The 27,946-nt window shown below is 38.4% G+C and overlaps 2 protein-coding genes and 1 long non-coding RNA gene across 4 annotated transcripts; 2 read left to right on the top strand and 1 right to left on the bottom strand.

Moving 5' to 3' along the window:
- Window positions 1–16: 16 nt before the first annotated feature.
- lmf1 (lipase maturation factor 1) lies at window positions 17–18,655 on the top strand. Its single transcript, XM_067487606.1, has 11 exons — window positions 17–259; window positions 1,007–1,316; window positions 1,500–1,510; window positions 4,314–4,462; window positions 9,560–9,625; window positions 12,486–12,653; window positions 14,891–15,071; window positions 16,018–16,171; window positions 16,297–16,480; window positions 16,631–16,743; window positions 17,699–18,655. The coding sequence occupies exons 1-11, from the start codon at window positions 28–30 to the stop codon at window positions 17,883–17,885; spliced, it is 1,755 nt and encodes a 584-aa protein (XP_067343707.1). The 5' UTR covers window positions 17–27; the 3' UTR covers window positions 17,886–18,655.
- Window positions 16,729–19,267, bottom strand: LOC137105432 (uncharacterized). The gene is made up of 3 exons (XR_010911817.1): window positions 19,135–19,267; window positions 17,009–17,070; window positions 16,729–16,852 (listed from the first exon to the last, which is right to left on the bottom strand). It is a non-coding gene; the product is annotated as an uncharacterized lncRNA (long non-coding RNA).
- LOC137105428 (sterile alpha motif domain-containing protein 9-like) lies at window positions 18,790–27,829 on the top strand. Of its 2 annotated transcripts, none has more exons than XM_067487605.1 (5): window positions 18,790–19,187; window positions 20,909–21,045; window positions 21,785–21,919; window positions 22,161–22,182; window positions 22,317–27,829. In XM_067487605.1, the coding sequence occupies exons 2-5, from the start codon at window positions 20,921–20,923 to the stop codon at window positions 27,120–27,122; spliced, it is 5,088 nt and encodes a 1,695-aa protein (XP_067343706.1). In that variant the 5' UTR covers window positions 18,790–19,187; window positions 20,909–20,920; the 3' UTR covers window positions 27,123–27,829. The 2 variants fall into 2 exon arrangements, with proteins under 2 accessions (XP_067343706.1, XP_067343705.1); XM_067487604.1 differs by having other exon boundaries at window positions 18,790–19,573.
- Window positions 27,830–27,946: the final 117 nt, after the last annotated feature.

The following is a 27,946-nucleotide window of genomic DNA, read 5'->3' as shown; positions in this document are numbered from 1 at the left end:
TACTCACTTCCGTGTCTGTTTCGTCACATGACCGTAAAGTCCGTGAACATGGCGGCCGCCAGTGACAGCCCAAAGAGTTCTGTCAGGAGACGATATGTGGACAGCAGAACGGCAGAGACAGCCTCTGCAAAGAGCAGTAAAGACAATGGACCAGACACAGGCAGAGACAGTGAGAAAGACAAGAGACCCGTGTCCTTACAGACGGGGACTTACTGGCTCACTCGTATTGTGCTGCTGCGCTCCGTCGCCTTTATTTACTGTGAGTGTTAGTCAGGAAGTTATTGATAGAATTTTAATTACGTCAGCTTGGGGTGTAACTCTTTGAATCCTCGTTTAGGGCTTGTCTGTCAGAGACAAGTAGCAAAATGCACTGTATATGTACTCAGGCTAGTTTTTATACAGAAATATTTTTCTTCTGCTGAGCACTAGTTGTGGCTAAGTCGCGCAAGTGTCGATGCTCAGGTGGCTTCAGAAGTTCAGTACCTAAGTACATTAACTCTACAGTTTCGATGTGGTTGTACTTTACCAGAATAATGTTCTCACTAAATACATTGCCGTACCGCACCATTAACACCACCTGGTGGTTTTAATATTAAAATTTGACATGTTTTCTAAATATAAAATTATGGGTTAACCACCTGTCAGCACATAAAGAGGTTAAAATTAGCTGGAGTACTGAGTGTGTGTACTTGTACCACCACTGCACACAGTGTTTCACCTTCTGCTGTGTAGATGCTGTTCAGAGGGACCATGTTTACCCTTGTCCTCCATGAAATTATCGTGTATTGTTAAAAAGGTTTTAGTACAGATACCTTGACTGTAATACTCAGTTGAAACTAATAGTTTAAAATTAATGTTTAAAATTGTAGTTTGTGCTTAAACCCCCTACTTGTTAATGCAAAGGTTACACCACCCACCTTCAACTGTTACTTGAAAAAAAAAAAGAAGCACTGATTCATACATGTGTTTGACTTAACCCCTGCTTTTTTTTGTCATATCTGTGCAGTTGTGGCGTTCAGTGTTGCTTATAATCAGAACAAGCAGCTGATTGGGGAGCACGGGCTGATGCCCTGTAAGAGCTACCTGAACAGTGTCAAACGTTACGTTGGAGGAAAGATAGGGTTGGCTGCCCTGGCCTACACCCCCTCCATCCTCTGGTTCTTAGACTGGAGCGACATGAATGCCAACCTGGACGGCATCGCCTTGGTTGGGATGGCACTGTCGGGGTTTGTCCTGGTGACAGGGATGGCCAATATGGTGATTATGGTAACGCTGTGGGTGCTTTACCACTCGCTGGTCAACGTGGGACAGCTGTGGTAAGTTTTGGGATAGACGTGTAACGTCTCTGTCAGGATAGATTATGTTAAAGGTAAATATACTGTAACTATATATAGTATCTGTAGATTTTGGGCCTTAATGCAACATTTTCATCCTGAATGTCTGATTCATTTGATGAGGTGTGTTTTTATAAGTGTGCCTCTGTTTGTTTCTCTTTCTAGGTATTCTTTTGGTAAGTGAGCTTTGTGCCAAATGACTGACAGAATTAATTCCATCATAGCTCCCCTGAAAGAAGGAGTGGATCATAGGAAAATGATTAATGTGCGACACACAGGTTTGGATATCATTTATAATTCCTTGAACAGTGAAGCCGACCTGACAACTTTTAAACCATGTTTGTATTCACCTTATTCCTGGCCAAGAGTCTGCTGATGAAGAAGCCACATAAAAATTCCCTTTGGGTAAATAAAGCATGCGGGAGCCTATTCTGTTACACCTCAGATGAGATAATGTGTCCATACTTCTGAAGTGAAGTGATGAATAATACAAAAAGCTCTGAGGCCAGTTCTTCCTCACTAATAAATTTAAGGTTGAGTGAAAAAGGCTGCACAAATAAACTTGGTCAACTGAACTATTATTAGCTCAAAGCTGTCCTGCAATCTGAACTTCTTCTTCACTGTACTGAAAACAGTAAAATGAAGAGGCTTTTTGTACAAACACTAGCATCTCCCTACATCTGAAATTGTACTTGGTGTCTTTGTGGTCCTTTATGACCTCATTTCTTTTTTCTGTTGTCTTTTTAAGCATAACCACAAATGTGGAGGCAAGTTTTCCCCCATAGGCCTCTGCTCCATGAAGCCAGAGCTTAATGTTTTGTCAATTTTTGATTAAAAAAAATGTACAAGCTGAAATACGGATGAAACATAACCAAACCAAATTCGTCTTTCAGTTCAAGGGATTAAAACATGTTTTGAATGTATTTGATGAAATTATTAATTTAAAAAAATTCTATCATTAACACATTTCAGGTTTAGCAATATTTTCAAATTTGGATTTCACTTTCTTTTTTTTACAGTTTGCCTTCTTTTTTACAGGTAGATAAAAATTTTTTGTTTTACTTTTAGACTTTTGGCTTTTAACAATGATGGTCATGTTACCTTCAAATCAGAAAAAAAGCCAAACTGTAAATAAAAGGCACATTTGTATAAATGAAGTTAACCTGAAAAAATAAAAAGCAGATGTGAAAATAGTGTTAATAATTAGGAGAAAGGTTTATAAAATAAAATTTAAAAAAAATCGGAATAATTTAAACAAATAAAATAAAAATTATCACTTTCATTTGAACTGAAAAAAGTTTTCGTGCACTTTTCACTTTTTGAATATGTTCTTTTTTCAGGTTTTAAGATCAGCATTTCAACCTGCAGTTTAAAATTGTAACTTTTTTATTTTAAATACTATTTTCTTTTTTCAAATTGACTAAACATATGGCCTCAATCTGGCGCCACTAGTCAATCAAGTCACGTCAACTTGTGTTTTAGATGGTTTTGTTATGCTCAGATTTTTCAAGCACACTTGTTTTGTTTCATGATCCTTTGCTGAGTGATGCAAACCACCTTTGACACTAACAATACGCCTTTGTTTTCAGTGCTTTTTTGACACTTGTTAAAGATTAGCCTGGTTGTTTGAAATGTTCCAGGACATTCTAACCAATTGTGTTAATAACATTCATGGTATCCACAATAGGTTTACAATGCAGGGCTACAGTATATTTAATGAAATAAGGCATCATGTAATATTTAAAGTGAGGTACGTTTAAAAGAAACGCCACAAATATCTACCACACGGAAGCATAAGCAAGATGTACGTTAAAATATATGTTAACTTCCTAGTCCATGGCAGAAGTTGTAGCTATAATCATGTCCACAGTAGCAGCCCCATGTTTTTGTAGAGAAACGAAGGGTATTGTTTATAATTCATTCAACTCGCCGATAATTACAGCTGTGATTTATTAGAAGTTGAAACCTGTATAAATTAACAAAGTTTCAGTGGGGGTAGCATGGTGGTGGAGTGGTTAATGCTGCTGCCTTACAGCTACAAAGAGCCTGGGTAGAATCCCCGGCCAGCTGCTGGCTTTCTTTGTGGAGTTTACATGTTTCTGTAGGAAACCAACATGGGAGACATGTCGGAGAGAAAGAGGGAGAAAAGAAAGTTTTTATTTTTTTTGTATGTAATAGGCACAGATCACACAGCTGAGATAGGCTCCAGCCCCTGAGCGTGAACCTGAACAGGATAAGTGATTACAGATAATAGATGGATGGAGTTAATAAACAGACCCTGATCAGCAAATGGTGGCTTCCTTAGATGGAACCCTTTCGACCGGCTTGACCCCTTTTTATTGGTGAAAGAGTCAAGTTGCTGATGGTCTCCAGAGAGATGAGATGTCTGGACTCAGCATCCAACCTGGCCTTGAGAAGGCTGTGCTTAACTCATTTAGTTCCCCCTCCTCTGTCCCTGTGGGTGTAGGTCCCCAGCTGGACACATTCAATCTTCAAAACACTTAATAGGTAAAAAAATGCTAAAGCCTTTAGAACATAGTTGCAAAACAGATTCACATAACTGAAATGCCAGTGAGGAATTATTGGGTAAGGAGGAGGTCAAAGAGATGTTCAATGGGCTTCTAGATCAAATACAAGCTTTGTTTTTACAGCACGGAAATTAATGTTGGACTTTTACGTCGCAGATCCTCAAATTAGCCTCTTTACTCTTTCGGTTTGTCCCACAGTCGAACGTTTTTGGCATGTGTTTTTACGCCTGATGCCATTCCTGCCCCAACCCTCCCATTTTTTTAATCATGTCTTGGGACTGGCACCAAGGTGGCCCTTGGTGGCTGGATGGGGCCACAGCTGGTACGGTGGGACTCGATCTAGTGGCCTTCTGTATCCCAACCCAATGCTCTGCCCATTGAGGATATAAATGCTAATATTTAGGACGTTTGTCTGGGTAACGCACTTAAAGCAGCATTATTGTTTGTGCAGGTTGGGAGAGCCAGCTGTTGGAGACAGGCTTCCTGGCCATTTTCTTGTGTCCAGTGTGGACTCTGTCCCAGGTCCCCCGCCACTGTCCTCCCTCCCCCATCTGCATTTGGTTGTTCAGATGGCTTATTGTCCGCATCATGCTGGGAGCTGTGAGTAAATCGCTTTACATTTTAACAGTGTATTCTGTGACTGAATAGATATACTTCAAATGATTAACACTGTTACTGTACATCTGACAGAAAACACAAATAATATAACGAGTAATAACGGACCTTGCACAGACATAAATCTTTGTGTCTAAGAGAGAGACAGAAGATAATGTAAAATGAAACAGAATAGCACTTAAATATACACACACACACACACACACACACACACACACACACACACACACACACACAAAACACACTTGACTGTCTCCAGCAAGCCAGTGTGATGAAAACTGTTCCCAAGAGCATAAGCCTTTGCTTTAAAACTTGGCCCAAATGCATGTTCGGCCCAAAAACACGTCTGATTGTTTGACAGTTTCTGTGGTGGATTTCAGACTCCAGACTCTGTTTGATGTGCCAATCATTGCAGGGTTTTTCCTATCAAGACAACAAAGAGCTCCCAACTCTGCTGAATCCTGTTTAACTGTGCTGACTCACAGCTGTAAAGACCTCATTTTATTTAATAATACCCAAATTCACTACAGACTCATTGCACTGTTGCAGATTTATGTCCCCTTCTTATCTACACTAATTTTTACATAATTGTCTATTGCAGAAATTGTATTTTTACCATTGTGTTATAGTATAGTAGAAAATTACATTAACCTTTCTTTAAACATAGCACAGATGCCACTTGGACTTTTAAACAGATTAAATTGGTTGTAAAGTTCCAGTTTGTGAATGTGATATCACATTTTTGAGTAGTTGTCTCACATCTCGAGGAAATGTCATTACATCTAGAAGAATCATTTACTTGCACTCATATGGATGAACTGATTGGAATGTGAGTCTGGACAAACATGCAGGTAAGCTGCAACTTGCTGGCAGAAGCATACAACCATGAGGCTGTAGTTATAATTCTTTCTTTCTTTTTTGTAACTTGCTGCAATGCTGCATTCAAGTGCGGCCATCAAGAATGTCAGACATCTTAAACTTAAAGTCTCAATTTACAAAATAGCATTCACATGCTATTTTGTTAGGAAATCAAATCCAGATGCTAAAGAATAAACAAAAGAAACCAACTGTCATAGATGCTCCAATTTTCTTTCAATTGCTGTCTGAACTTCCCTCATTTTTTACTCTGCGTGAGGAGTCTTGAAAAACATATTGAAATTACATATGCACGAATGTCAATGTGGCAAATCCATCACAGGTTACATGAGGTCATAGAGGCAGAGCTTACATTGTTTGCAACTTTGACGTTAGAGCAAGACTCCTGAGAGCAAACACTCTCCTAGTGAGTTTGTGTTGCGCCTTAGCAGTGCCTCAGTGTTTTATCCTCCCAGGTCAGAGCCTGTGGTTCACCACTGCTCTGTGACTGTTCTATAACGTTTCTGCCTGTGGAGATGATGTCAGATTTCATGGGACATGCTGTCATGATGGCTGCTGATTATCATATTAATAAATAAAAAGATAGGTATCCTATGGCGTTTGATATGACCATTTCTATCATTACCTTTTCCCCTTGTGGTCTTGAGTTTACTACCTATCGCAATTTCAGGTCAGATTCTCAAAAGGATGTACAGTATGTGAGGCAGCAGATTAAGGTTAGTCAGTTCCAACATGTGACTGCAAATACAAAATATTAGATGACCTTATGTTATGCTAAACTAGAGCATTGACAAAAACATCTTTAACTTGTTTAACTCAGCTAATTAATAATGTATTAGTTAATTCTGTTGGTGTCAGTAGCATGTAAGGATGTAATACAGGTAGGTATGTGTAAGGCAGGGACAGAAAGCCAAACATTTGAAATTAATAATGTAATTAATAATCATTTTAAACAAATTATAATAATTAATTATTATAATAATTAATCTCTGCTCACAATGGCAAAAGCAAATATCTCTGCTGCTATGTTTCAAATCATATTTCTATTAAAAGACACTTTACATTTAAAGGTGATTTTAGATAAAAACTTCCAGGTTCTGATCCAAATGTGTAAAGCACTTTAAGTACCATTTACCATTATTTATATTTTCACATTTTCTAAAGTTTTGAAAAAAATCTTGTGGTATTACCTATTAGTTCCATTATTGTAGAACCTAATTTTTAAGGTGCTCATTTAACATGTTTCACTAGAAGTCACTGGCTTTATATTCGGTCAGACAAGGGGCATATTGTTTATTTTTTTTACATATTTATTGTACTTGCCCTTTCATTCTTTTATTTTATTAGTAACAAATAACTCAAACCCACATATGACATAAACTATCTATGAACATCAGCTATACATAAGTATATAGAAATAAAACTTGTACCATAATACCAAATTACAATGAGTTCTTACCGTAAACCAGTGTCTTTTGGTAGTTTTTGCAAATTGCAAATGATGGTATAAAATGTTTGATTTACGCTTGGTTTGGTTTGGGTTTGTAAGCTCCTCCCCCTGATACAAGCAGTCTTAACATAACTATGCGCATGTCTTAACATAGTAAATAAAATTTACTGCAGCGAGTGGACAAAATCCAGTGATTCTATGTTACTCCACTGCTTTTTGTTCATGGTCATTTTGCTAGTGCAAACTCAGCAAGTCGATCTTTAAAATGACTTTTAAAATCCTTCGTTGTTAGCGTATTAGCATTAATTACTGTGTACCTTAATGAAAACCCATCAGTTGGAGTATATTGTTCGGTAAGTGAAAAAGGGGCTGAGAATGTTTCATTGCTCTGCTAATGTTTACAAGCTTCCTGTATAAAGAGTTGAATACACAGCCTTTATGTATTAGATTATTGACTTCACTGCTGGCAGGAACATCTCCGTTAAAACCCTCCAGCAGTGGGAAACACTGGGCTGCAGTAGGTGTGGAGTTTTGGCTGATTACTGAGACTGAGAATGTTCCTTGTGAGTGGAAATATTTTTACAAATAGTTTTGCCTGTTGATAGTATAATTGTTTTCAGAGGTATGAAGCTGAATGCATGTGTTGCTGTGTACCTGGTCCGCTGGATCCACCTGTGTTTTTACTTTGAATTCAATGAGAAATATGTATTTTTGAGGTGTACACAAGTTGGACCTGGTGTAGCACTGTGACTCTGGCCACAAGGAAAATAGGGAAGAAAATCTGGGCCAGCTTTTCCTCTTTTTAACCTTTCAGAAAAGACAAGAAACAGTCTGTCAAATGCCGCTTTATACAGAGCTTTTATAAGCTGCAATGATTGTACGTTCATGACAGAAGTTCCCGTAATACTAGCATTAAACAGTATAAATGTATTTTGTAGCTTGAGACTTACGTCTTGTTTTGGAGGCAGGCGATGTTCTATTTGAAATTGTCTACAACCCATTAATCCATCAACGCAGATTAAGAGGCACTTGTGTAAGGTTTATACCAGGTCTTTGGTAATGTGGAAGACTATGCATTCAAACTGCCATTTTAATCCTCCCAGAGTAGTGGACTCCTGCAATACTACTTTGTTAATGTGAGAGGTCAGAAAATCAGGCTGTAATTGATGACATTTCAGATCTCATGACTGAATTAGATCAGTGACATCTTCCGCCAGTAGCTGAACCAACAGCCAGCCTCATAATCTGGATGAAATGTCCTCTTTTTTTTTTCTAAATCTGGTTGGAGACGTGTGCAGCTGATTTATTCCACATTCCACCTTTACCACATGATGGGCTCATGTGTCAATATTGACAGTCTGGCTGCTCTACAGCAGTATTAGCTTAGTCCATTTGGTGAAAAACAGGCCCGTAGTTAAGGACGTGTCAGTGCCGTTCTGCTTGAGTAGCGAACCTGTACCCACAAAGCTTGGTACCAGACCTTACCCGCTACCTGCACTAATCTGGGAATTAAATACCCACCTAACCTCGTTAATGTAAGTCCCGAGAACCAACCTGAACCTGTAGCATAAGCTAACTTAAATTAATCGTACACTCAGTATTGGCCCTTCACTTAGCATGCTGCAGTTTACTGCATGTTCAGACACCTGTTGATCTTGGTGGCTTTAAATGTTTCTGATGCTGGGCCCTCTCCACCACAGGTTGCTTTGCTATTGTGGCTCATTAGTGCAGTCAACTGCATGAGATCATCAAGGTTGTAGTCTCTTTATCAGTAGAACTGCAGAGGAATTTATCTAACGAAAATGTGCAAACGGATGTGCAAAACGCTCTGCAGCCAGCTCCAGTGGCTTATGCAATGCGAGGTGACACAAAGATAATGTTTTTGCATAATCGTTTGTCCATATATTCAATTTCTATCAGTCAGGTGCATTCTCAATTATAGAATGATAGGAAGACATGATAACATTATGCTAGTTACAGAAAAACTGTGCCTTTAGCTTCACCTCTGTTTTCATTTTAATCTCTTTTAATATGAATCATTTCTACGCCTAACAAATAATTTCTTCTCAGCTCATCTGCAGGTATCCGACCAGCGCAGGACTCTGTTTACTGTTAATTAGTGCTGATTAATATATTAATAGTGACTGCAACAACATATTGTAATTTCATGGTAGCAATTACTTAAAGCACTGGACAGGGCATATCAGCGTGGTGGCTCTATGTTATCTGTTTGGGATGTGCCTAACCGGACCCAATGGATAAAGGCTCCCCGTACGAGCCCTACTACCTCGTCTGATTCCAAGTGGGTGCTCTTGTTTCCCTATCCTGGGCAAGTAAAGCATTCCTAAACTGCCACCTTCCTCGAGGGTTCGTGACTCACATTTAGTTTGACCTCTCACCTGGGACCACCTTGCCTTCGCTCTCAAACACTGACCTGTAAACAGAGGAGCTCTTGAAATTGGCTTTGTGCACTCTCAAAGGTTTTGGCATTGATACACTTCTATAATGCTCTGATCCTCATGTATGCGTGTTGGCGGTTAAAGCAAATCAGGTTTTATTCTCTTCGGACCATGTAAATGTATTTTGAATGACTACAAACTATAAATCCGACATTGTGAAGAACTGTTGATGGGTACTTATTTGACAGAATTACAACAACGCTAAGTACTTCTGTAAAGTTTGATTGCAGTACAAATGTTCAAAATAAAGTGTAACATTTTTAATATTCTGGTTTTTTTTTTTTTTTTCCTTCCTAGGGTCTCATTAAAATCAGAGGCGACAAATGCTGGAGAGACCTAACCTGCATGGATTACCATTATGAGGTGTGTGTAGAATGTGTCTGTGTCATATCTCTATATCCTCTGTTTTGTTAGCAGGTAAAAACATTGTGCAGCTCCTGCTCTGCAGTGATAATGTGATTAAATTGGCAATCATTATCATCAGCTATTGAACCCCTGACTTTTGCCATGTCTTTATCACACCAGACCATTTTTCTAAAAAAGGGAAATGTTTTTACAACTAGTTAAAGTTCACAAAATGCCATTGGCTGGATAGTTACTCATAAGAGTTTAAAAGACTCGTGGTTTTTAATAGACAGTCAAAAAATAAACTGAAATTGATATTTGGGGCGACTGTGGCTCAGGAGGTAGAGCAGTCATCCACCAAACCAATTCTTGGTTGGATCCTCCGGTCACATGTTGAATTGTCCTTCAGCACGACGCTGAACCCGAACTTACTCGGTGTGTGAGTGTGTGTGATTCTCAGTGGAAATGGGTGAATGAGAAGCAGTGTAAAGCGGTTTGATTACCAATAGGTAGAAAAGAGCTATATAGAGCATTTACAATATCACATATATTTTATTTTGGTGCCTACATTACCCACAATACAACTGCCAGGAGAAGGAGAGTTAGCGTCTTGCACTTTGCCATAAACCATTACCATTCACCATATTATGAGTCAGTTTACTCTCAAAATGTTTCTGAAAAGGTTTTCGTTTTGTAGCTTTCTAGCTATTTAATGTTAATGTTTCACCATCGTTTCTTACTCTTTTATACAGTTACTGTAAGTTGCATTCAGCTAGAATAATGGACTAAAGCAGCACCTTCACCATAAACAGTAATCTATTTTTACTGTACAAATATAGATTATTCCAAAGTGGAAGACACCGGAACCTGAAAGGAGTAGTACAAATGCAGTGCCATTGATGCAAGTGTTAAGGTCCCCTCCCCACAATTGTGCCTTGCCTTTGTCTGCTGACTGTCTTAAAATCTATGCTGACCTCACATCAACCAAATCACACCAGGGCAGTAACCACTGTGGAGGATTTCGAGACATCATCCTCATACGCAGAAATGAGGCTGTGCACATCTGACGTTTGTTTTTCCCCTTGTGGGAAGTCAAACTGCTTTGACCCACAATTCTCTGTGTGAGCAAGCAGCAGAGGGAGGTGGGGGTGCATCTTCTGTAATTAATGTAGACAGGAATACACTGGCTCCTGTGGACCTGGCTGACTGGACGCGACAGAGAAACAGAATAGATAATTATACAGTGTAAATACAATGGGAATGCCTGACAGACTGTAACGCTCTGGCTCGTCTGGAAATGGAATTATAAAGTTTATGTAATAACTAAGGAAACATAGACTTTATATATAAATGAAAGCAGTTCTTTCTTCCTTTTCATTTAGTTTGGAAGAAATTCCTTTTAGTATTTTGGTACACTGCGATGTAAAAGGTATTTATTCCATCTATTTTTATTTGCCGTGTTAAAACAGTTTCACCCTTGCTAATGACACATAGAGCAAATAGACCAGCAGTTCTCAAACTTGCTTGTTCTTGGGATGAAAAATGAGATGTGGGCAAAGAAATTGGCCACAACTGATATTTATCCTATTACACCTTCCAAATAGGGAACGTGTGCATAAGCAGGTCATGATGACTACAGTAGATGATAGTTGACTTTTAACCCCGACAGAAAGTGCTACTGAACTGCACTTTTGAAATGCTGAATGTACTTTAACCCCTGGATGTGTCATGCCAGCTGAATCTCATACTCAAACGTGGTTTCCGGTCACTGGGCGTAAAATTGCTTGCATGGTGGAAATTCATTTCAATTCAAATGTATTTGTATAAAGCACCAATTTGCAACAAAGTCATCTTAAGGCACTTTACAGAATAAAGTCAAAACTTTAAAGATGTAGAGAAAACCTAACAATTCCCCCTTGAACAAGCGCTAGGCAACAGTAGAGAGGAAAACCTCCCTTTAAAAAAAAGAAACCTAAATGTTTTTTTGCGAATCCATGAATTAGTTGAATTAATTGTTGCAAATGCAACATTGCAAATTTCTGTATGCACTGGATCGTGTACATTTCCGCGCACACACACACGTGTGGTGTGTGCCGCATGGTGCCACTGGCGCCAGGTGAAGCCTTATTAACCCCCTCTGACACACTGCTCCCTTTTAGACCCACTGAGCAGTGGGACTGCAGAAGTCCCTCAGTCCTGCTTCTCTGCGTAGGTGTGTTTCAGCATAGTCGATGTTGTGTTTGCTTCAGTTTGTTTGTTGTAATGCAGTGTATTTACTGCCTAGGTAAGGTTGTGTGGTTGTCTGAGGTCGCAGGCTCTTTGCCCTTGGACTTCCAGGCGTGTTTTTGGTACTGTAAGCTACAGGTTAAATAACCCATTTTCCAGGCCTTAAAAACAATATGTGAATAGTCTAGAGTGTCAACAGCTATGTTTTCTTTCTTAACTCCACCAATGTCCCTGCTATATTTATTTTTCATCACCTCACCTAGTGCGCTTACACTGAATCATATGTACATCAGCACTGCTCAGCTCTTTATGAATCCTCCGAGTGTGTGTGTGTGTGTGTGTGTGTGTGTGTGTAGGTGGGGTTGACTACATTTAAAGAAAGCTCCATCTTTATTTAGACATGGAAATGTTTCCCTCGAGGTGTGGCACCATAAATTGCTCTGCATCCTGCGCTCAGTTCAGTGCCAAAGCTGAGAAAACCTTCCATGTTGATCAGTAGAAGCAGCCTGTGTTTAGATCATGTTGCAAAAAGTATTAGAGCAGAACAGCAACTGCTATGGATTTTCTCTCTTTAACAAAATGTGTTTTTGTGCATTCATGTACACAGATTAGCACAGACCTGTTCATTCTCTGCCCCACTGTCTTTATTCAGACTCAGCCAGTTCCCAACCCAATGTCCTACTACATGCACCGCTCCCCATTGTGGTTCCATCGCTTCGAGACATTGTCCAACCATGTCATCGAGCTCATCGTCCCGTTCTTCACCTTCTTGGGGAGGAGGATGTGCATGGTCAATGGAGTAATTCAGATCCTTTTCCAGGTGCATTTACACACACCTGATTCTAACCAACACTGGTGCTGGTTTGGTAAAGAAACCAGGGGTGACACTGAATATTTGAAAATTCAGTAAGTTGATTTAAGGAGCCTGCTTTAACTGTCAATCTCACAAACAAATTGTTGAAAAATGTGGTTATGAAATAGGATTTATTCCCTACAGGGATGCTGAATGTCTAATTTCATACAGAATTGCTTGTTTTTTCCAGACAATCAATAATCTCTCCTTACTCCTGTCTACCTCTGTGGTGCTTATTACTCATGAACTGTCCTAAATGTTGAGATGATGTAGACTAATGAGAAATAATAATAATAATAATAATAATAATAATAGATTTCGTGTCACATCAGTGAATACAAATCTGTTCATCTTTTCACTCATTTTTCTCATCAAGACAATAAAAAGCTCACCCAGTTCTCCCAGTTTTCCCTGAAGATAACAGGATGGGAAGAAAAAAACCCTAGAAGTGTTTAGGGAATAAGCTTTATTTTCTTTGCTTGATATTAGGCACAAGCTGAACGGCATGTCGGCCTCAGTTTGTATCAGTGAGACACAATGGTAATGGTTACAACACAACATCTAAGGAAAGAAAACAAGTTGTTAAAATTGTAACTAAGTTTGATGGTGTAAGGTCAGGACAGAACTGCAGACAGCATAATATTTAATGCACATTGCACAAATGGTTCTTTATTGGAACTTATTACAGTTAATGGGGGCTATAAATAAGTTATAATGAATAATGAAAATTATATCACTGCAAAGGTTTGCATACACCTTATTGAATTAATACAAAATGTATTTTAATTACTGATTAAGGAACTTTGGTACACGGTCAATGAGCATTAAATAATATGTTGATGGAAAATCTGTTTAGCACTTTTTCCCTTTTCAGAATAAAGAGATGCACTTTTTAATTTCAATTAAATCTTAATAAGCGTGAGAAAAGCTAGTATTCAAAGAGACAGGCAGAGAAGTTGGGAGCATGTGTGTATGTAGCTATATATGTATAGCCTAAAAAGCGTATATATATATATATATATATACTAATATATGGGGGCTGTGTCACCCAAATCAAGAGAAGAGATGGTGTTTTGTTTGGACCTTTTGTTTTTAACAGCATTGAACTGTTTGATTTTAATTTGACTTTTTTTTTTTTGACACAAAAAAAATTACTTTCATGTTAAAGTGAAAACAGGTCAAAATTAGTCAAAAATATAAATCTGAAAATAAGTGACCGCATAAAGATTTACCCTTTGTGAATTACCTCATCTAAATCATCCATCCGGACACCTTTTGAAGGATTTACAAGCTTCATTCATTTTATTAACAATAAACTTTTTGTTTTAGTTAGTTTTTGTTTCATCAGACAAACTGGCTTAGATTAATTTGGACATATTTTCTATTTGCCACTCTCCTATAAAGCTTTGACTGTGTGGAAAAACTCAAACACAGTGGAAACCTAGATTGAAAAAAGAATGACAGCAAACTCAAATTAGTATATTTTACAATGAATAAAAAGGTAAACTGTAGAAGTACAGTGTTCAAATTACAAAGTAGTAATTATTACGTATGCCACAGCCACAAAGTATGGACATTCCTACAACATTAAATATATATTTCCTGATATGTCATCCTATACCAGCAGACCTATAGCTATCTCCAAGACGGGTTTTTATCCATGTGACAGATGTGTCCTGGCTCTCGGACTCCATTCTGTCCCCAGATATGAGTTGTTCTGCGTTGAAATAAACTCCTTTAAAGCTAACTGGGATAACTTGCCAGTTCAATGTACTGTAACATCCCACTGGTCACAGAAAACTTGAATGAACAGTTAAGTTCAATTAAGTGTTTGAAGAATTTGTTGCATGCCTGTCTTTCCATTGAGCCATTAAAAGATGTTATTTTTGGGGGTTTTACATCAGTGCTTGAAAATTTGTGAACCCTTTAGAATTGTCTGCATGTGATCAGAGGAATTTAATGCAATTCCTAAAGTAATTCACACAGATTTAATCATGTCTGTTTTTAATGCAATGCTGCCTGAGGGCCTAAAGACCATGGCCATTCTGTATAAACTGTGTCCCATCCTTAGCTTATCTGATGCTTTTTTTTTATAATTAGTTAACGTCATTAGTTCTGACATATCCAAGTTAAAAGTTAAAGTCATTGTGTAGGTTCATTCACTAACTGTATTATTGTTTTCTGTCCTGTCTCGTGTGCTGTAGGTGGTTCTAATAGTCAGTGGGAACCTCAGTTTCCTCAACTGGCTAACCATTGTACCCAGTCTGGCCTGTTTCGATGATGCATCCCTTGGCTTCTTGTTTTGTTCTGGTGGGGGGGCTAAAAAGGTGGTGCTGGACATACAGAATGAGGATGCGGCTGGGCGCACCCCAAAACCCACTAAAGGTGCTTAGATCCAGAAAAAAACATTCTCAGTTTTTCTTTTTTTTCCCCAGGCTCTTTTAAAATGTTGGCATTTTATTATGAAATGAAATAGCATAGGACCAGAGACAGATTATACGGTGGTTAACAAATATTTGTACACCTACAAAGTAGGTAAAGGTTTTGGTCATACTGGTAAGAAGAGATTAGCAGCTGAGGATCTGGGAAATGTATGACATTATTTTATTAGAACCAAATGTGATGTCACTTACGTATTAGTTTTACAGGTCAGACTGTTAAAATTTGCTGAAGTGTCAGTGGCCTCTGTCTAATTGGCCTCAGTGGACCCATTAGTCTCTTTACTGTATTGTTAGATGTAATTGGATGGTTGAATTGAAGTGTGTGTATGTTGTAATAAGTTAAACAGGCCCAATACATCTCTTTTTGTGTGAAACTTTGCAGTTTGATTATGTTAACTGCTTTAACATGCTCAGCTTGCAGATGCAGGTAGGAAGAAAATGTAAACTGAGCCAACATTGGTGAACACCAGCCATCATGGAATGGGCCAAACCTTTTCCACTGAGGAGGTGTTAAAGTGATCACATAAAGACTCTTAATGATTCTGACTCTGACGTGTCCTCCCTTCCTAGACCAGACACTAACAAATGCGTCACCTTTGATTTATGCCGTAAATATTGTGTAGTTTTTAATTTTCATTTCATAATCCTTTGAAATACGGCTGCAAGTTCCTATTTCCTCTAAAAGTCAACAGAATTTAACAAATGCTTTAGACTGTGCATCAGACCGTAACAAAAATCGAATGACAAACTGGTGCTGAGTCCCAGTTCTGTCCCTTTTCTTATTTAAAAGGAAAATTAAAAAATCGACAAACTGAGTCAGGATAATAAGACTTAGCAATTTCTCGTTGCAATTGTTCATGTTCTATTATTTCTCTTTGTACGTGCGTCAGGTATGTTGATTCGTCGAGCGGTGAACATTTCTTTGGGCATTCTGATTTCCTACCTGAGTGTTCCTGTGGTGATGAACTTGTTGAGTAGCAGGCAGATGATGAACACCTCCTTTGAACCATTGCGCATCGTCAATACCTATGGGGCATTTGGCAGGTAGACTTAAAACCATTCCAAAATTATATTTATGCAGATATTTCTTTCCAATTCTTCCAATTGAATGGGATTTATTTATTTATTTTACCTTTGACTCATCCTGTTATATCCCACTTTCTGTCCAGCATCACCAAGGAGCGCACTGAGGTGATTTTTCAGGGTACCCTGAGTCAGGATCCCAAAGATCCTGAGGCGGTCTGGGAGGAGTACCAGTTCCTGTGTAAACCTGGAGATGTTAACAGACGACCATGCCTCATCTCACCGTACCATTACCGTCTTGACTGGCTCATGTGGTTTGCTGCCTTCCAGGTGAGAACCTGAACAAAAAATTAGAGATGATGCTCTGCAGTGTTTGGCTGAACTGCTTTAAGCATTTACCTACTGCTTCTAGCGGCTAGATGACAGTAGCTTCATTACAGTATTTATCACAAATGACTTTTGTCTCCATGTTTTCAACAGACCTATGAGCAGAACGAGTGGGTGATCCACATTGCAGGACGTCTACTGTCCAATGACAGTACAATCCTCTCCCTGCTCGACCACAACCCATTCAAAGGCAGAGACCCTCCCAGGTAAACAAGGAGAACTCATGGATCGGTTTACTGCATCGTATACTCAAATGTACTCGCCTTTGTTGTACCTCCAAGACTATTCTGATTTTGTCTTGCTTCCTTCTCCTTGCTGTAACAAACGGCAAAGCACTGGGAGTTAAGAACAGTATTCCATTAATATTTTCCCTTGTTCTGTGTGTTGTGTTGATGGTAATGTCACCGCGGCTTCATGCAATGTTGGTATGATGACCAGGTGGTACTGTATTTGCACTGGAAAATGAATTACCTGGTACCACAGGTGTGTAGAGTAGATCAGAGTTGAGCCAATTCTTTGCTGTGGAAAAGCAACTGTAGAGACATAAAAATATCAGAAAGTCACATTGTCCTATTAATGATCAGGCTCATTTAGTGTTTAGTGATAAAAAAAAAAAATGACTAATCACACTTTCTCATGAGTATTTATTCTCTGCACTCCAGCTCCCTCTGCTGAGAAAAAATATAAAATCCAGCAAATGTTAAAAGATTGTACCTGTTTATTTTATGCATCAACTTATTTCAAATGGTCTGAACATTATCCAGATTCTTTGTGACTAGTAAGTTCTGAATATGTATTTATACCTTTCCAACCTTAGTTTTAACTTATGCTAATTGTTTGGAAAGTCCATTCTCTTGGCATGCAGGAGTTTCTTGCCATTATTTTTGTTTTATTTTGTTTTAGCTTTAAGAAAATGTTCTGGTATTTTCAAGCTGATTTTAATACTGATCTTTAGTCCTTTTATGAACAGTCCTGGACAGTGAGTCCTCCTGAAGAATGAACCTGCTAAAACCAAAAGATGTGTTGTTACATGACAAAGAGGAGTAAAGTAGTTTACTTTGTAATGATTTTAGTAATTGGAAGCCTAAAGGTGAGATTTAAAAAAAAAAAAAAGTTTTCTCTTGGGAGTTCACTCTTTTTATATCACCCCCTCCCTCTCAGGTGGGTGCGAGGAGAACACTTCAAATACAAGTTCAGCCAGCCAGGCAGTGCCAGCGCAGCACAAGGAAAGTGGTGGCTGAGAAAACGAATCGGACCCTACTTCCCTCCATTGGAGCTAGAAGGACTCAGGGGTTACTTTCAGTCCAGGAACTGGCCCCACCCACACATACCAGCCAACAGGAGCTAAAGCCAGGAGCTTAGATTAGTGAAAGAAAAATCTACAGAAAAGAAAGAGGTCACTTCAAGGTCACCTGCAAAGGGATTCTGCCAGAACTGAGTACATGGTACAAGGAAAATCCAAAGGACAGCATCAGCATTTTTCAGATTTTAATCAAGAACTGCTCTGTTAGGCCTTTTGGTAACTCTTCAGATTCCAGCCTGCGACTTCCACGGTGAGTACAGCGAACTTACTGTGTGCTTGTTATTAACATCGGTGTACCTCCACAGTGCCTATGGATGCATATTTGTTACTTGGTAACAAAAAGCAAACTCGGGAATGACAGGGTAACAAGATTAGAATAAAAAAATACTTGTATTTTGTATTTAAGGAATATTAATTAAATAATTACCTGATAGGTGCAATACTTGCAGTGTAAATTTCAACAGTTACACCGTAAGTATTCACACCTATCATGTAATATAAAGCATCTTAACTCCAAAATAGTTACACTGTGGGTTTTTCTCTTATTCTCATCTTGTTACCCTGTTATTCTTCAATGGTTGTTTATTTTTATCAGGTAACAACAAATATGTATTTATAGGTACTGTGGAATTACACTGTTGTTAGAAATAAGTACACAGTAAGTTCCCTGTACTTACCCTGTAAGTCGCTGGCTGTAGTCTAGAGCGTTACCAGCCTTTCCTTAAATTTACCACCCGGACATGTTATTCCCAAACAGTGTAATGGTTTTCAAATCTTTGTTTAGTCGTGTCTTATTAAATTTCTATCCTATAAAATATTGTTGGAAAGCTCAGTATTTAATGTGACTATTGCCTTTAATTTAACTATTAAAACAAATGGCCTTCATCACATTGATATATTGGTACCAGTCTGAGAGACATGTCTGTTTTTACAAACAGTATTTTATTTTATTTTTTGGTTCCTGAGTCTAAATGACCCAATTTACTTGTGTCTAAGTAAAGTGAAAGCAATTTTTAGATCCAATACAAGAAATGAGTGTCACCTCACCCCACCTCAAATGGAAAGCTAATTGTGGTGTGACTGGATTAGGTGTGATCTTGAAATATTTAAAGCATTTAAAGCTAACAACAGGAAGGTACACTTAAATTCCCTCTGCTCATTGACAGCAGTGACCAATGATGCTCTGCGAGGGGGTGAGGGTCAACAAGTCGCCAAAGATAGAGAATGATGGAAAGTACTCGTGTCCATACGTGTTAAAAGGAACGAAAATTCCCGATTAAGCAAGTAAACTTACCTTTGACACCTTTTGCAGTTTTGGCAGCCACACTTGAATGGTGATACACTAAGGTAAAACTATCTTTTTATTATTTATTTATTGGCATTAAATACCTATAAAAACAAGTATTCACCTAAAGAAACAAAGCCAAACCCGTAGTAAACATGCTCCTTTTGTTAGAATATGATGACGTCTTTCTGAATGACTTTCTAAATACCAAAATTCTCTTTCTCTGGTTGTGATTGGTGTCACTATCATTGACACACCCACACACACACGAACCAACACATTTGACTCGGGACAAATATCTGGAGGGATCAGGTTTCTGTATTGTAGATTTGAACACATGACAACAATTATAACAACTATTATTGTCAGGCCATGTATGAGTTTTGTTGATTTTTAAAGGAAAGAGTTCATGATGCAGACAAATGCAAAGGGACCCTGATCCTAAAAGGTAAGAAAGCGAGTGCAATCCAATTTTTTTACTATGAATGATTGAACTTTTACTGCGTTTACTGTCTTGTTTTATTACCGTATTAAAGAGGGTTCTTCTGTTTGTCTTTCGTTCTGCTCTGCTAAAGATACTTTACTTCAAAAAGGTATTTGAATTGTGATCTTTATTCCCTCAGAACTAACCCTCCCAAGTAAATGCCTGCAGGGAAACCAGTATTTCCTTTAAGTATTTATACACTGTGGGACTGTGCTGAAACACTGGCTTAGCTGTCATTTTTGTCCCATTGACTGTTAAGCAACCTAAAGATTTACAAAATGGTAACACATGGTGCTAATACACAAAATGTGCTTACTTCTACCGCTAGAACTAAATGTCCCACCAATGTAGGTCTTTGTTTGGTTACTCTCTGTTCATATAAGACGAAGTTATGATTGTGGATTATATCAACCTAAACAAGATGATTTTGTTGTCAGTGGTAACGTAACTAACCATAAAGGTTAAAATTGCAAAAAGGTATGTTTGCTTCATCTACGTCAGGTTATAAGTGTCAGAAAGGTGATAATTCTACTGTTTAATATTGAGGTCAAAGTGGTTAGTGGAGTCTGGAGTACTGCATTATATGAGGAGGTGGTTGTAAAGTTCTGCCCACCTTGTTCGAAATGAATGACGTGGCCGAAGCATTAGGCACGGATTTGTATAAATACAGTCAAATCAATTTAGATTTATAACAAATAATATTAGGAATGATTGTGTACGTGACATTTGACACTGTCTCTTTTAAGTATCTGTTGCTAAAAAAATTCCAACATAAAAAGACGGTGTGACGGAAAAACCAGACAAACTGGTTTTAAATGGCTTATAAAAACTCACGGTGTTGGTTCTATTGTTTCCATTGAGTTCATCTTAGAAACATAGTTTATAAGAGTTTTATAAGGTCAAGATATTAACTTGATTCAGCTAATGAGTTACTTTTGCAAATACACTTTCATTTGTTTTTCTTGACATTTTCATTTCTCAGTTCTTCATTTGACACAAAGAATTTCCATCTGCAGCTGTTAAAGCCATTTTGTGCCAAACAAAGTTCAACTTTAACTTATAGAATAATGAATATAGGATCAATTTAACACGAACTTTTATCATTAGCATTATTATAATTAAATGTACTATTTACTATGTATATTACAACACAAAGTAGCCATTATGAATGTTCAAACCACGAAAAGCAATGCATCCCTGGAAGTATTCTCCTTCAGTTTCTTTAAAAATGTCATGAGGTGGGTCTAAGCAACAGACCTTAGTCAGAAAAACTGATTTTTTTTAATGTTTCGATATTAGAAACAGTGAGAGATGGATTCCAGTCCACATCCTGATGACGATGCCAAGAAAATGGAGGAGGCCAGTATTTCAAGTCTCGTCTCTATGACAAGGGATTTCTCAATAGACGAGCCTCCATTTATCATCAATGAGGAAAGGTATATTTCAAATTAATAATGTTTTTTTGCTGTGTCATCTTTCACTAAACTAATTGCAGTTTTTGTTTGGGATTTTACAATACAATCTTGGCTGTCAGGTGCTTGCTTAGTGTCCTTTAATAAATAAGACTAATAGAATAATAAGGTGTTCAGGAAGGTAAGAAAAAATGAAGAGACTTTTGAGCCAAGTGGGAAAACAACAAAGAGTCACAAAGAGATGCAGGTTGTGTCAGGAATTATGGATGAATCTGTTGAAATTGAAACAGTGTCATCAGATTCTTTACAATACAATCTGGGCCATTAAGTTCTCATCATCCCCTTAATTACAATGCACTGAATTTGTCTTTAACTAATCTTTTAAGAGGGTTCACATGAAATATAAGATCACATCTAACTATTTTATGTAAAGTACCAGAGTAAAGGTAAGGTTCAATTTATCCTGCAAATCCTCAGCAGGTCACAATTAATAACAATCACAATGACTGAGCAACACTAGAAAAACTAGACAAACAAGACGCATAGTATGTGTTAAACAATTAAAAAGCCAAAACAGTTGCGAATAGATTATAACCAGGAAAGTTAACTTAAAAGGGTTCTCAACTATGAATAATCACGGAGACTAAAATTAATGAAGCCATAGCTACTTTCTGTACAACCTAAGACATTTTGGATTATGAGCTTAAATACAGCACACGAACATTTTACAACCCTCACTTTTCATTAAATGTTATAATTTCAGAAATCCCCCAGGAATTGAGAGGGGCACAAGGAATGCAAACTCAAACTCCCCTACATCACCAACTTCCTTGTCTCTGAAGAGTGACAGATCAGGAAGCCTGCCACCATATTTTTGCTCAGGACAACCAGAAGCCAGGCAAGACTTTTTGTCACCCTCTACTACAATATGACACAAAACATTCTACTTCAATACTTAATCACACACACACACACACACACACACAACTTAATATTTATTAGACTTGTAAACACAATGTTAAACTGTATATCCTGTCACTGGTTTAAAACCACCTCTCAGTATGTTGAATATATTTTTGTAGAATATGGACTGGACTATTATCTATGATTAAAGTGTAACTTCTGTTTTATGTTTGCAGGAATGCGATATCAGTGTTACAGGTAAAACAGTGTGTCACTGCTATTCCGTTATTATTATATTAGTTTCTCTTTTTAATTAACTGCTCTCAGTTTTTTCATAATAGTAAACTATTTATGAAATGGATTTTCCTCTGTTTAACCTTGTTGGTGTACAGGCAGAATCTGATCTGAGACTCCCACCACTGATTGAGGACTGGACAAAAGAAAACGTCAAAGAGTGGCTCATCATTTGTCTCAGAACACCACCGTATATTGCAGAGAACCTCTATGACCAAGAGCTATCAGGTGCTTGCTTGGTGTCCTTTAATAAAACAGACTTGCTGGATTTAGGTGTTCCAGCAGCTCCAGCGCTTCAAATAATACGTCAGGTAGAAAAGTTTAGGAAACATTCAGAGACTTTTGAGCCAAGTGGGGAAACAACAAAGAGTCCTAAAGAGATGCAGGTTGGGTCAGGAATTATAGATGAATCCGTGGAAATTGAAACAGTGTCATTAGATTCTGGAATTCAAAGCCTAAGCTCCACAGCACAGATGCTGCAGATGGCAAGAAACAGAATAAGATCTGCATTAAATCCGAACACAGAAAGTGACATCTCATTACCTCCTGAAAAAGATGACAATGTGACATTTCCACAACCAAACAATTCAAAATGTCAACTTCGGCCCTTTGACAAAAGCAACTCCAATGTCTTCTACAAACAAAATGACATTCTTCCTGCTGTAACTGGTCCAAGTAATCTCCTCAATCCTGTCCACGAGTACAAGCTCCTGCCTAGTGCAGATGAAGTCAGTGAAAGAGAGATCTTATATGAATTTACGAAGGAAGTATTTAGTTTTGCTGCCAGCTGCATGAATTCACGAACCAATGGCACAATTCATTTTGGAGTGAACATCCAGCCAGGACAGGGACTTGGTGAAGTAGTAGGACACAAGATCACCTCTTTCATTAAGTACAATGAAGCATTTGAATCACATCTGAGTGAATACTTTGAAGAACAGCATGTGAATGCTGCCAGAATGTGCATCAGGCCTCCAAATTTTATACAAGTTTATCGTCAAGATGGAACAACTTCAGACCAATGGGTGATTGAGGTCGATGTAGTTCCAACATATTCAGTGACACAGCAGAGTACTTTTTATACTCAAATGAGTATTGCGTCGACAGAAAATAAGCAACAATGTAAAACAGAATGTCTCTTTCTGCGGAAAGGCCCCAGGTCAGTTAACATTTTAGCAGATACCGATCCTCGAATATTCCAAGTGGAGATGAAAAGTTTGAATGACAAAATCCAGTGCTGGGCTTCAGCGCGGAAGAAAGCAGAGGAGAAGGATGAAGAGCAACCTTTACAAGGAAACCAAGGCCAAAGGTTAAAACAGCTATTAACACGTGGAACGGACACATGGGAGAATTTCCTTCAGGTCATCGTTGTAACAGACAAATGTCCTTCAGCTGAACTGGAGCAACTGGATTTTCTGAAAGAGATGAACTTGTTTGCAGTTCTTGACTTTGACCCAGAGTCTGATGTGAATGGAACGTGCAATTTTTACAGAAGAGATCGCATAGCCAATCTGCACTACCCAAACATGTTCACCACTCAGGACAGTACAACAACAGTCATTGGAAAACTAAACTTGTTCAAGCAAACGAGTTGGGTTTTCTGCAATGGATGTGTGAATGAGGATGACAAGACTAACAAGCCACTAACAACCAGTAAATGGCTTAAAAAACGTTCAGGGGATGTTACCACCATGATTTCATTGCTTTGCAGACCTGATTTGTTTTCAAAAGATAGACTCCTGGTGGTATTCATTCTTCACTCAGTGGTAACTGACATGTCAAGCCCTATGCTGGAGACCTTCTGTGCAATCTATCGCATGCTGGAAGGGGCAGACAATATGATGTGCCTCTGCAGAGACTCTACCATATTCAAGCACTGGAAGCATCTGATAGAGTCTCGCTGTAAAGAAGACATCACCAGTAAATGTATCTATGAACTGAGTCTGATTGAAATTTCAAGCACATTCCAAAAACTTAGAAAACCTCAAACACAATCTTCCAAGAGATTCTTGCCATCCACAGGATCAAGCTCAGTCCTGCTGACAAAACAAGATGAGGAGCTTATGACTGTTTTGGACATATTGTGTGAGAATGAATGTCAGAACACAGAAATTGAAACGAATGATTCCTTTGAGGAGTTCAAGATGAAAATGGAGGAGGACTTTTACCGAGGAGGACAAGTCTCGTGGTGGAACTTTTATCTTTCAGAGATGAAAGACAGTCTGCCATTCATCAAACGAGACAAATACAACGAACTCTATGACCTGATTACACCTGTACATGGCTACACATCACAGTGCGTTATGATGAACCTCTTCCATCACCCAGGCTGTGGGGGAACAACTCTAGCGATGCATGTTCTTTGGAGTCTGAGGAGGAAATTCAGATGTGCTGTTGTTAAAAACAACATGGCAACGAATGAGGAAATTGCAGCCCAAACCATAAAGCTGCTGACATATGGCAAAGAAGAAGAGTCAGGGTACACACCAGTTCTCCTCTTGGTGGACAACTGGGATGATGTGGAGGACCTAAGGCAGTGCATGCTAACCTGTAGTAGGAAGCAACATAACAGTCTCATGGTAATCATACTGAACTGTGAGAGAACCCAGTTCCCTCGTGAGAGCTCCACAAATAGCCGCATTGCAAACGTGTTTATCACCAACAAGTTGTCTCCACAAGAGCAGAGTTTGTTTTCTGACAAGCTTCAACATCTCAAACACTACCATAAAAAGCCAGAGACCTTCTATGCCTTCATGATCATGACAAATAATTTCAGTGAGACTTACATCACGAATGTGGTGAGCAACACTGTTAAAGACCTGGACACCACTACCCAACAAAGTAGGCTTTTCTCCTTCTTAGCTTTGCTAAACACCTACGTCAATGGGTCCTACATGTCCCTCTCTTTGTGTGAAGAGTTAGTGGGGATAAAAAATGTGCTATTCAAGCAGGAAAGGCTAGATGAGAAGATGAATCCCTATTCCACCTTAATGATCACTTTCACTGTTGAAGAGCATGGCACCTTTCAAGCAGTGCGATTCTTACATCAAATGATTGCTAGGAAATGTCTCGAATTCCTTACCCACAAGTACAAACTTTCTCTGGCAGACATAACTATTGACATTTTGTTTTGTGACCAACTCTACAAATCATGCATGGGAAAGGATTTCCTGCTACAAAACATCCATAATATGCTGATTAAACGTCAGCGAAAAGAACAAGGTGATGACAAAGACACACAGTTTTCTCCACTGATTGAAGCCATACAAAATGAGGAAGGGCCTGAGAAAATCACAGACGTCCTAGAAAGAGCCATATCTAGGTTTGACAGAAGTGCAACAGTGCCACAGGCCCTGGCAAGACATTTCTACTTGAATAGAGGTGACTTTAATTCTGCCCTCAAGTGGGCTTTGGATGCACAAGGGAAAAATTGTAATTCTTATATTGCAGACACAGTTGGACAAGTGCATAAAACCCACCTCAAAAAGGAAATTGAAGATACTGAGCATATCACTCCTGAACGACTCGACGACTTCCTGACATTAGGATTCAAAGCTGTAAATGCATTCCGGACTTCACAGGACCTAGCCAAGACAGATCAGCTACGACAAGTAGATCTTTCTGATCTACACATGAAAAAGAGGTTTAAGTCCTACAATACATCAGGCTATGTCGGAGAGACAGAAGTCATGAAGATCCTTCTTGACGTCATTAAAGACCTCCCTCTTTTTGCTTCCAGTAACAAAATCAAAAGAGATCAAATGCTCCAGTTTCTCAGAGGTAACCTCCCAGTGAGTAAATTAAATGATCACAGCAATGCAGATGTTAACCAGTTTGTATCTGTCCTGGCAGACCATGACAAATTTCTGATCTCTTTGAAACCAAGGCTGAAGGAAATCTTCGATTTTTTTGAGACCTACTTCCAATACCTAAAGCCTAGGTCACTGGAACGGGAAATAACGGATGAAAGAAACAAGACAAAGATTTCTGGCTACTTCAAATACTATACTGAAATATTCAGTAGCTCAGAAGAGGAGAAAACCGCTGAAAAAGCCAGTAAACCCCAATTAAGTCTCCATCAGAAAATAGAGGACCTGAGGTGCCATCTGGAAATAAAAAGAGCGGACTCATTTGCCGGACTCCTTCAGTACCTTACTGACAGAAATTTGACAGAAATGGAACACATTCTCCAAAAATGGCAGTTTATAGTTGAGAACTCACCCCATCGATATGGTAAAGATATAGTAAACTACATCCTGGCAAACATAGTTCTTCACTGCATTAAACCCTCTTCCAAACTGCTGAAAAGATATGAAGAGTTGGTTAAGCTTTTGAATGAGGCACTTCAAAAGGAGGGTACTCGTTCAAACCTGACCGAGCTGTACTACCTCTCCATGCTGATAATGTGGCCTACTCATGACCAAAGCCTTGAAAGCTTTGCAACATACAAAAATATATGCACGTATATCACATCAGCCAGGAAATCCTTTCATCGTCGCTTCGCTCACATGTTTCCAGCAAGAAGTGCTATTGCTCATTTCTTTCTTGGGAAGTCCAGTGGACTCAAGCGCATAGTTTCCAAAGTAAGGCTTGATCATATTTTGATCAGTGTTTCAAAGAAGGACAAGTCACAGAGTAGTCAGCAACGTGGCCTGCACCACATGTGGCAAAGTGGGAAAGTATGGAATGAGGTAGAGGTCCAGAAAACGCTTTTGCGGATTAAAGGGAAATCAGAAAACGGTGATATTTATGTAAACTATGGTGGCAACCTGAAAATGCAAGTGCGTCCCGTTTACCTAGGTGATGTCCGCAGTGGATACAGCCGGGAAGATGTGTCCTTCTACCTCGGATTCACCATGGAAGGTCCTGTTGCTTATAATATAAAGTATGAAAAAGACCTATAAACACATTCAATGAAGATATGAAAAGTGGGTTAGATGCACATCAAAAGGTGGATAAAATAATAAGTCAATGTAAAAAACTAAAACTGGTCTGGACACTGAAATAAAACTGTTGGATCTCACAAAATAACAAACCTTTATAATCATCTTGAACAAAGAGCATTATGAAAATGAAAAACAACTATGGGATGAGCGGCTGTGGGTTTCCCTGCCTCATGGTAACCACTAAAAACTAGGGAACATGGAAGAATTGTGAATATTTATCAGAATATTGGTTACTCTGTAATTTTTTTTGTTATAATTTTGTCACTTCTAGTCTGTCTCTACTAGTCCGTCTATCAATGCTAGTAGTAGGTGGAAAATATTTAAGCATTTATAATTTTGTATTATATATATAATTTTTGTATTTTGTAAGATAAACCTTAATAATGCTATAACCCAACCAAGCCTTTTATTAAAGTCATATTTGTTTAATCATGTATGTTTTATTGTTCTTTTTTTTAAGTTTGTTGGGTTTATTTTTATTTTATTAATTTGTTTATTTGCTGTTGGATATTCACACAATTGAATTTTAAATATATTGTTGTGTCAAAGACTTTAATGTATGAACATTGAAAAACTGGTTACAAACTAAATGTGCTCTTGAGCATGAGATGATCCTTTGTTGTAGAATGTTATTTAAGATAAAAAAAAAAAAAAAACTGACTTAACACACCGGTCCAGGCAATAATCAGCCGTAGTGTAGTGCAGGGTAAGTTGAAAAACCAGCAGAGTAGGATTTCTTGAGGACATGGATTAAGAACTGATGTTGTACACAATATCTTGGT

The sequence above is a fragment of the Channa argus genome, chromosome 20 (genome assembly GCF_033026475.1).
Source record: "Channa argus isolate prfri chromosome 20, Channa argus male v1.0, whole genome shotgun sequence".
Classification (NCBI taxonomy): domain Eukaryota; kingdom Metazoa; phylum Chordata; class Actinopteri; order Anabantiformes; family Channidae; genus Channa; species Channa argus.
Note: the sequence above shows the minus strand (reverse complement) of the source record. Positions and strands in the feature narration are given on the sequence as shown.

Bases quoted from the DNA above. Each gene is read 5' to 3' on its own strand.
- lmf1 (XM_067487606.1), top strand. From the start codon at position 28: ATGACCGTAAAGTCCGTGAACATGGCGGCCGCCAGTGACAGCCCAAAG. The intron at 15,072-16,017 runs GTGCTTAGATCC...TACGTGCGTCAG, and splicing joins CACCCCAAAACCCACTAAAG to GTATGTTGATTCGTCGAGCG. The intron at 16,744-17,698 runs GTAAACAAGGAG...CCTCCCTCTCAG, and splicing joins AAAGGCAGAGACCCTCCCAG to GTGGGTGCGAGGAGAACACT.
- LOC137105428 (XM_067487605.1), top strand. From the start codon at position 20,921: ATGGATTCCAGTCCACATCCTGATGACGATGCCAAGAAAATGGAGGAG. The intron at 21,046-21,784 runs GTATATTTCAAA...TTATAATTTCAG, and splicing joins TTTATCATCAATGAGGAAAG to AAATCCCCCAGGAATTGAGA. The intron at 21,920-22,160 runs GCAAGACTTTTT...TTATGTTTGCAG, and splicing joins TCAGGACAACCAGAAGCCAG to GAATGCGATATCAGTGTTAC.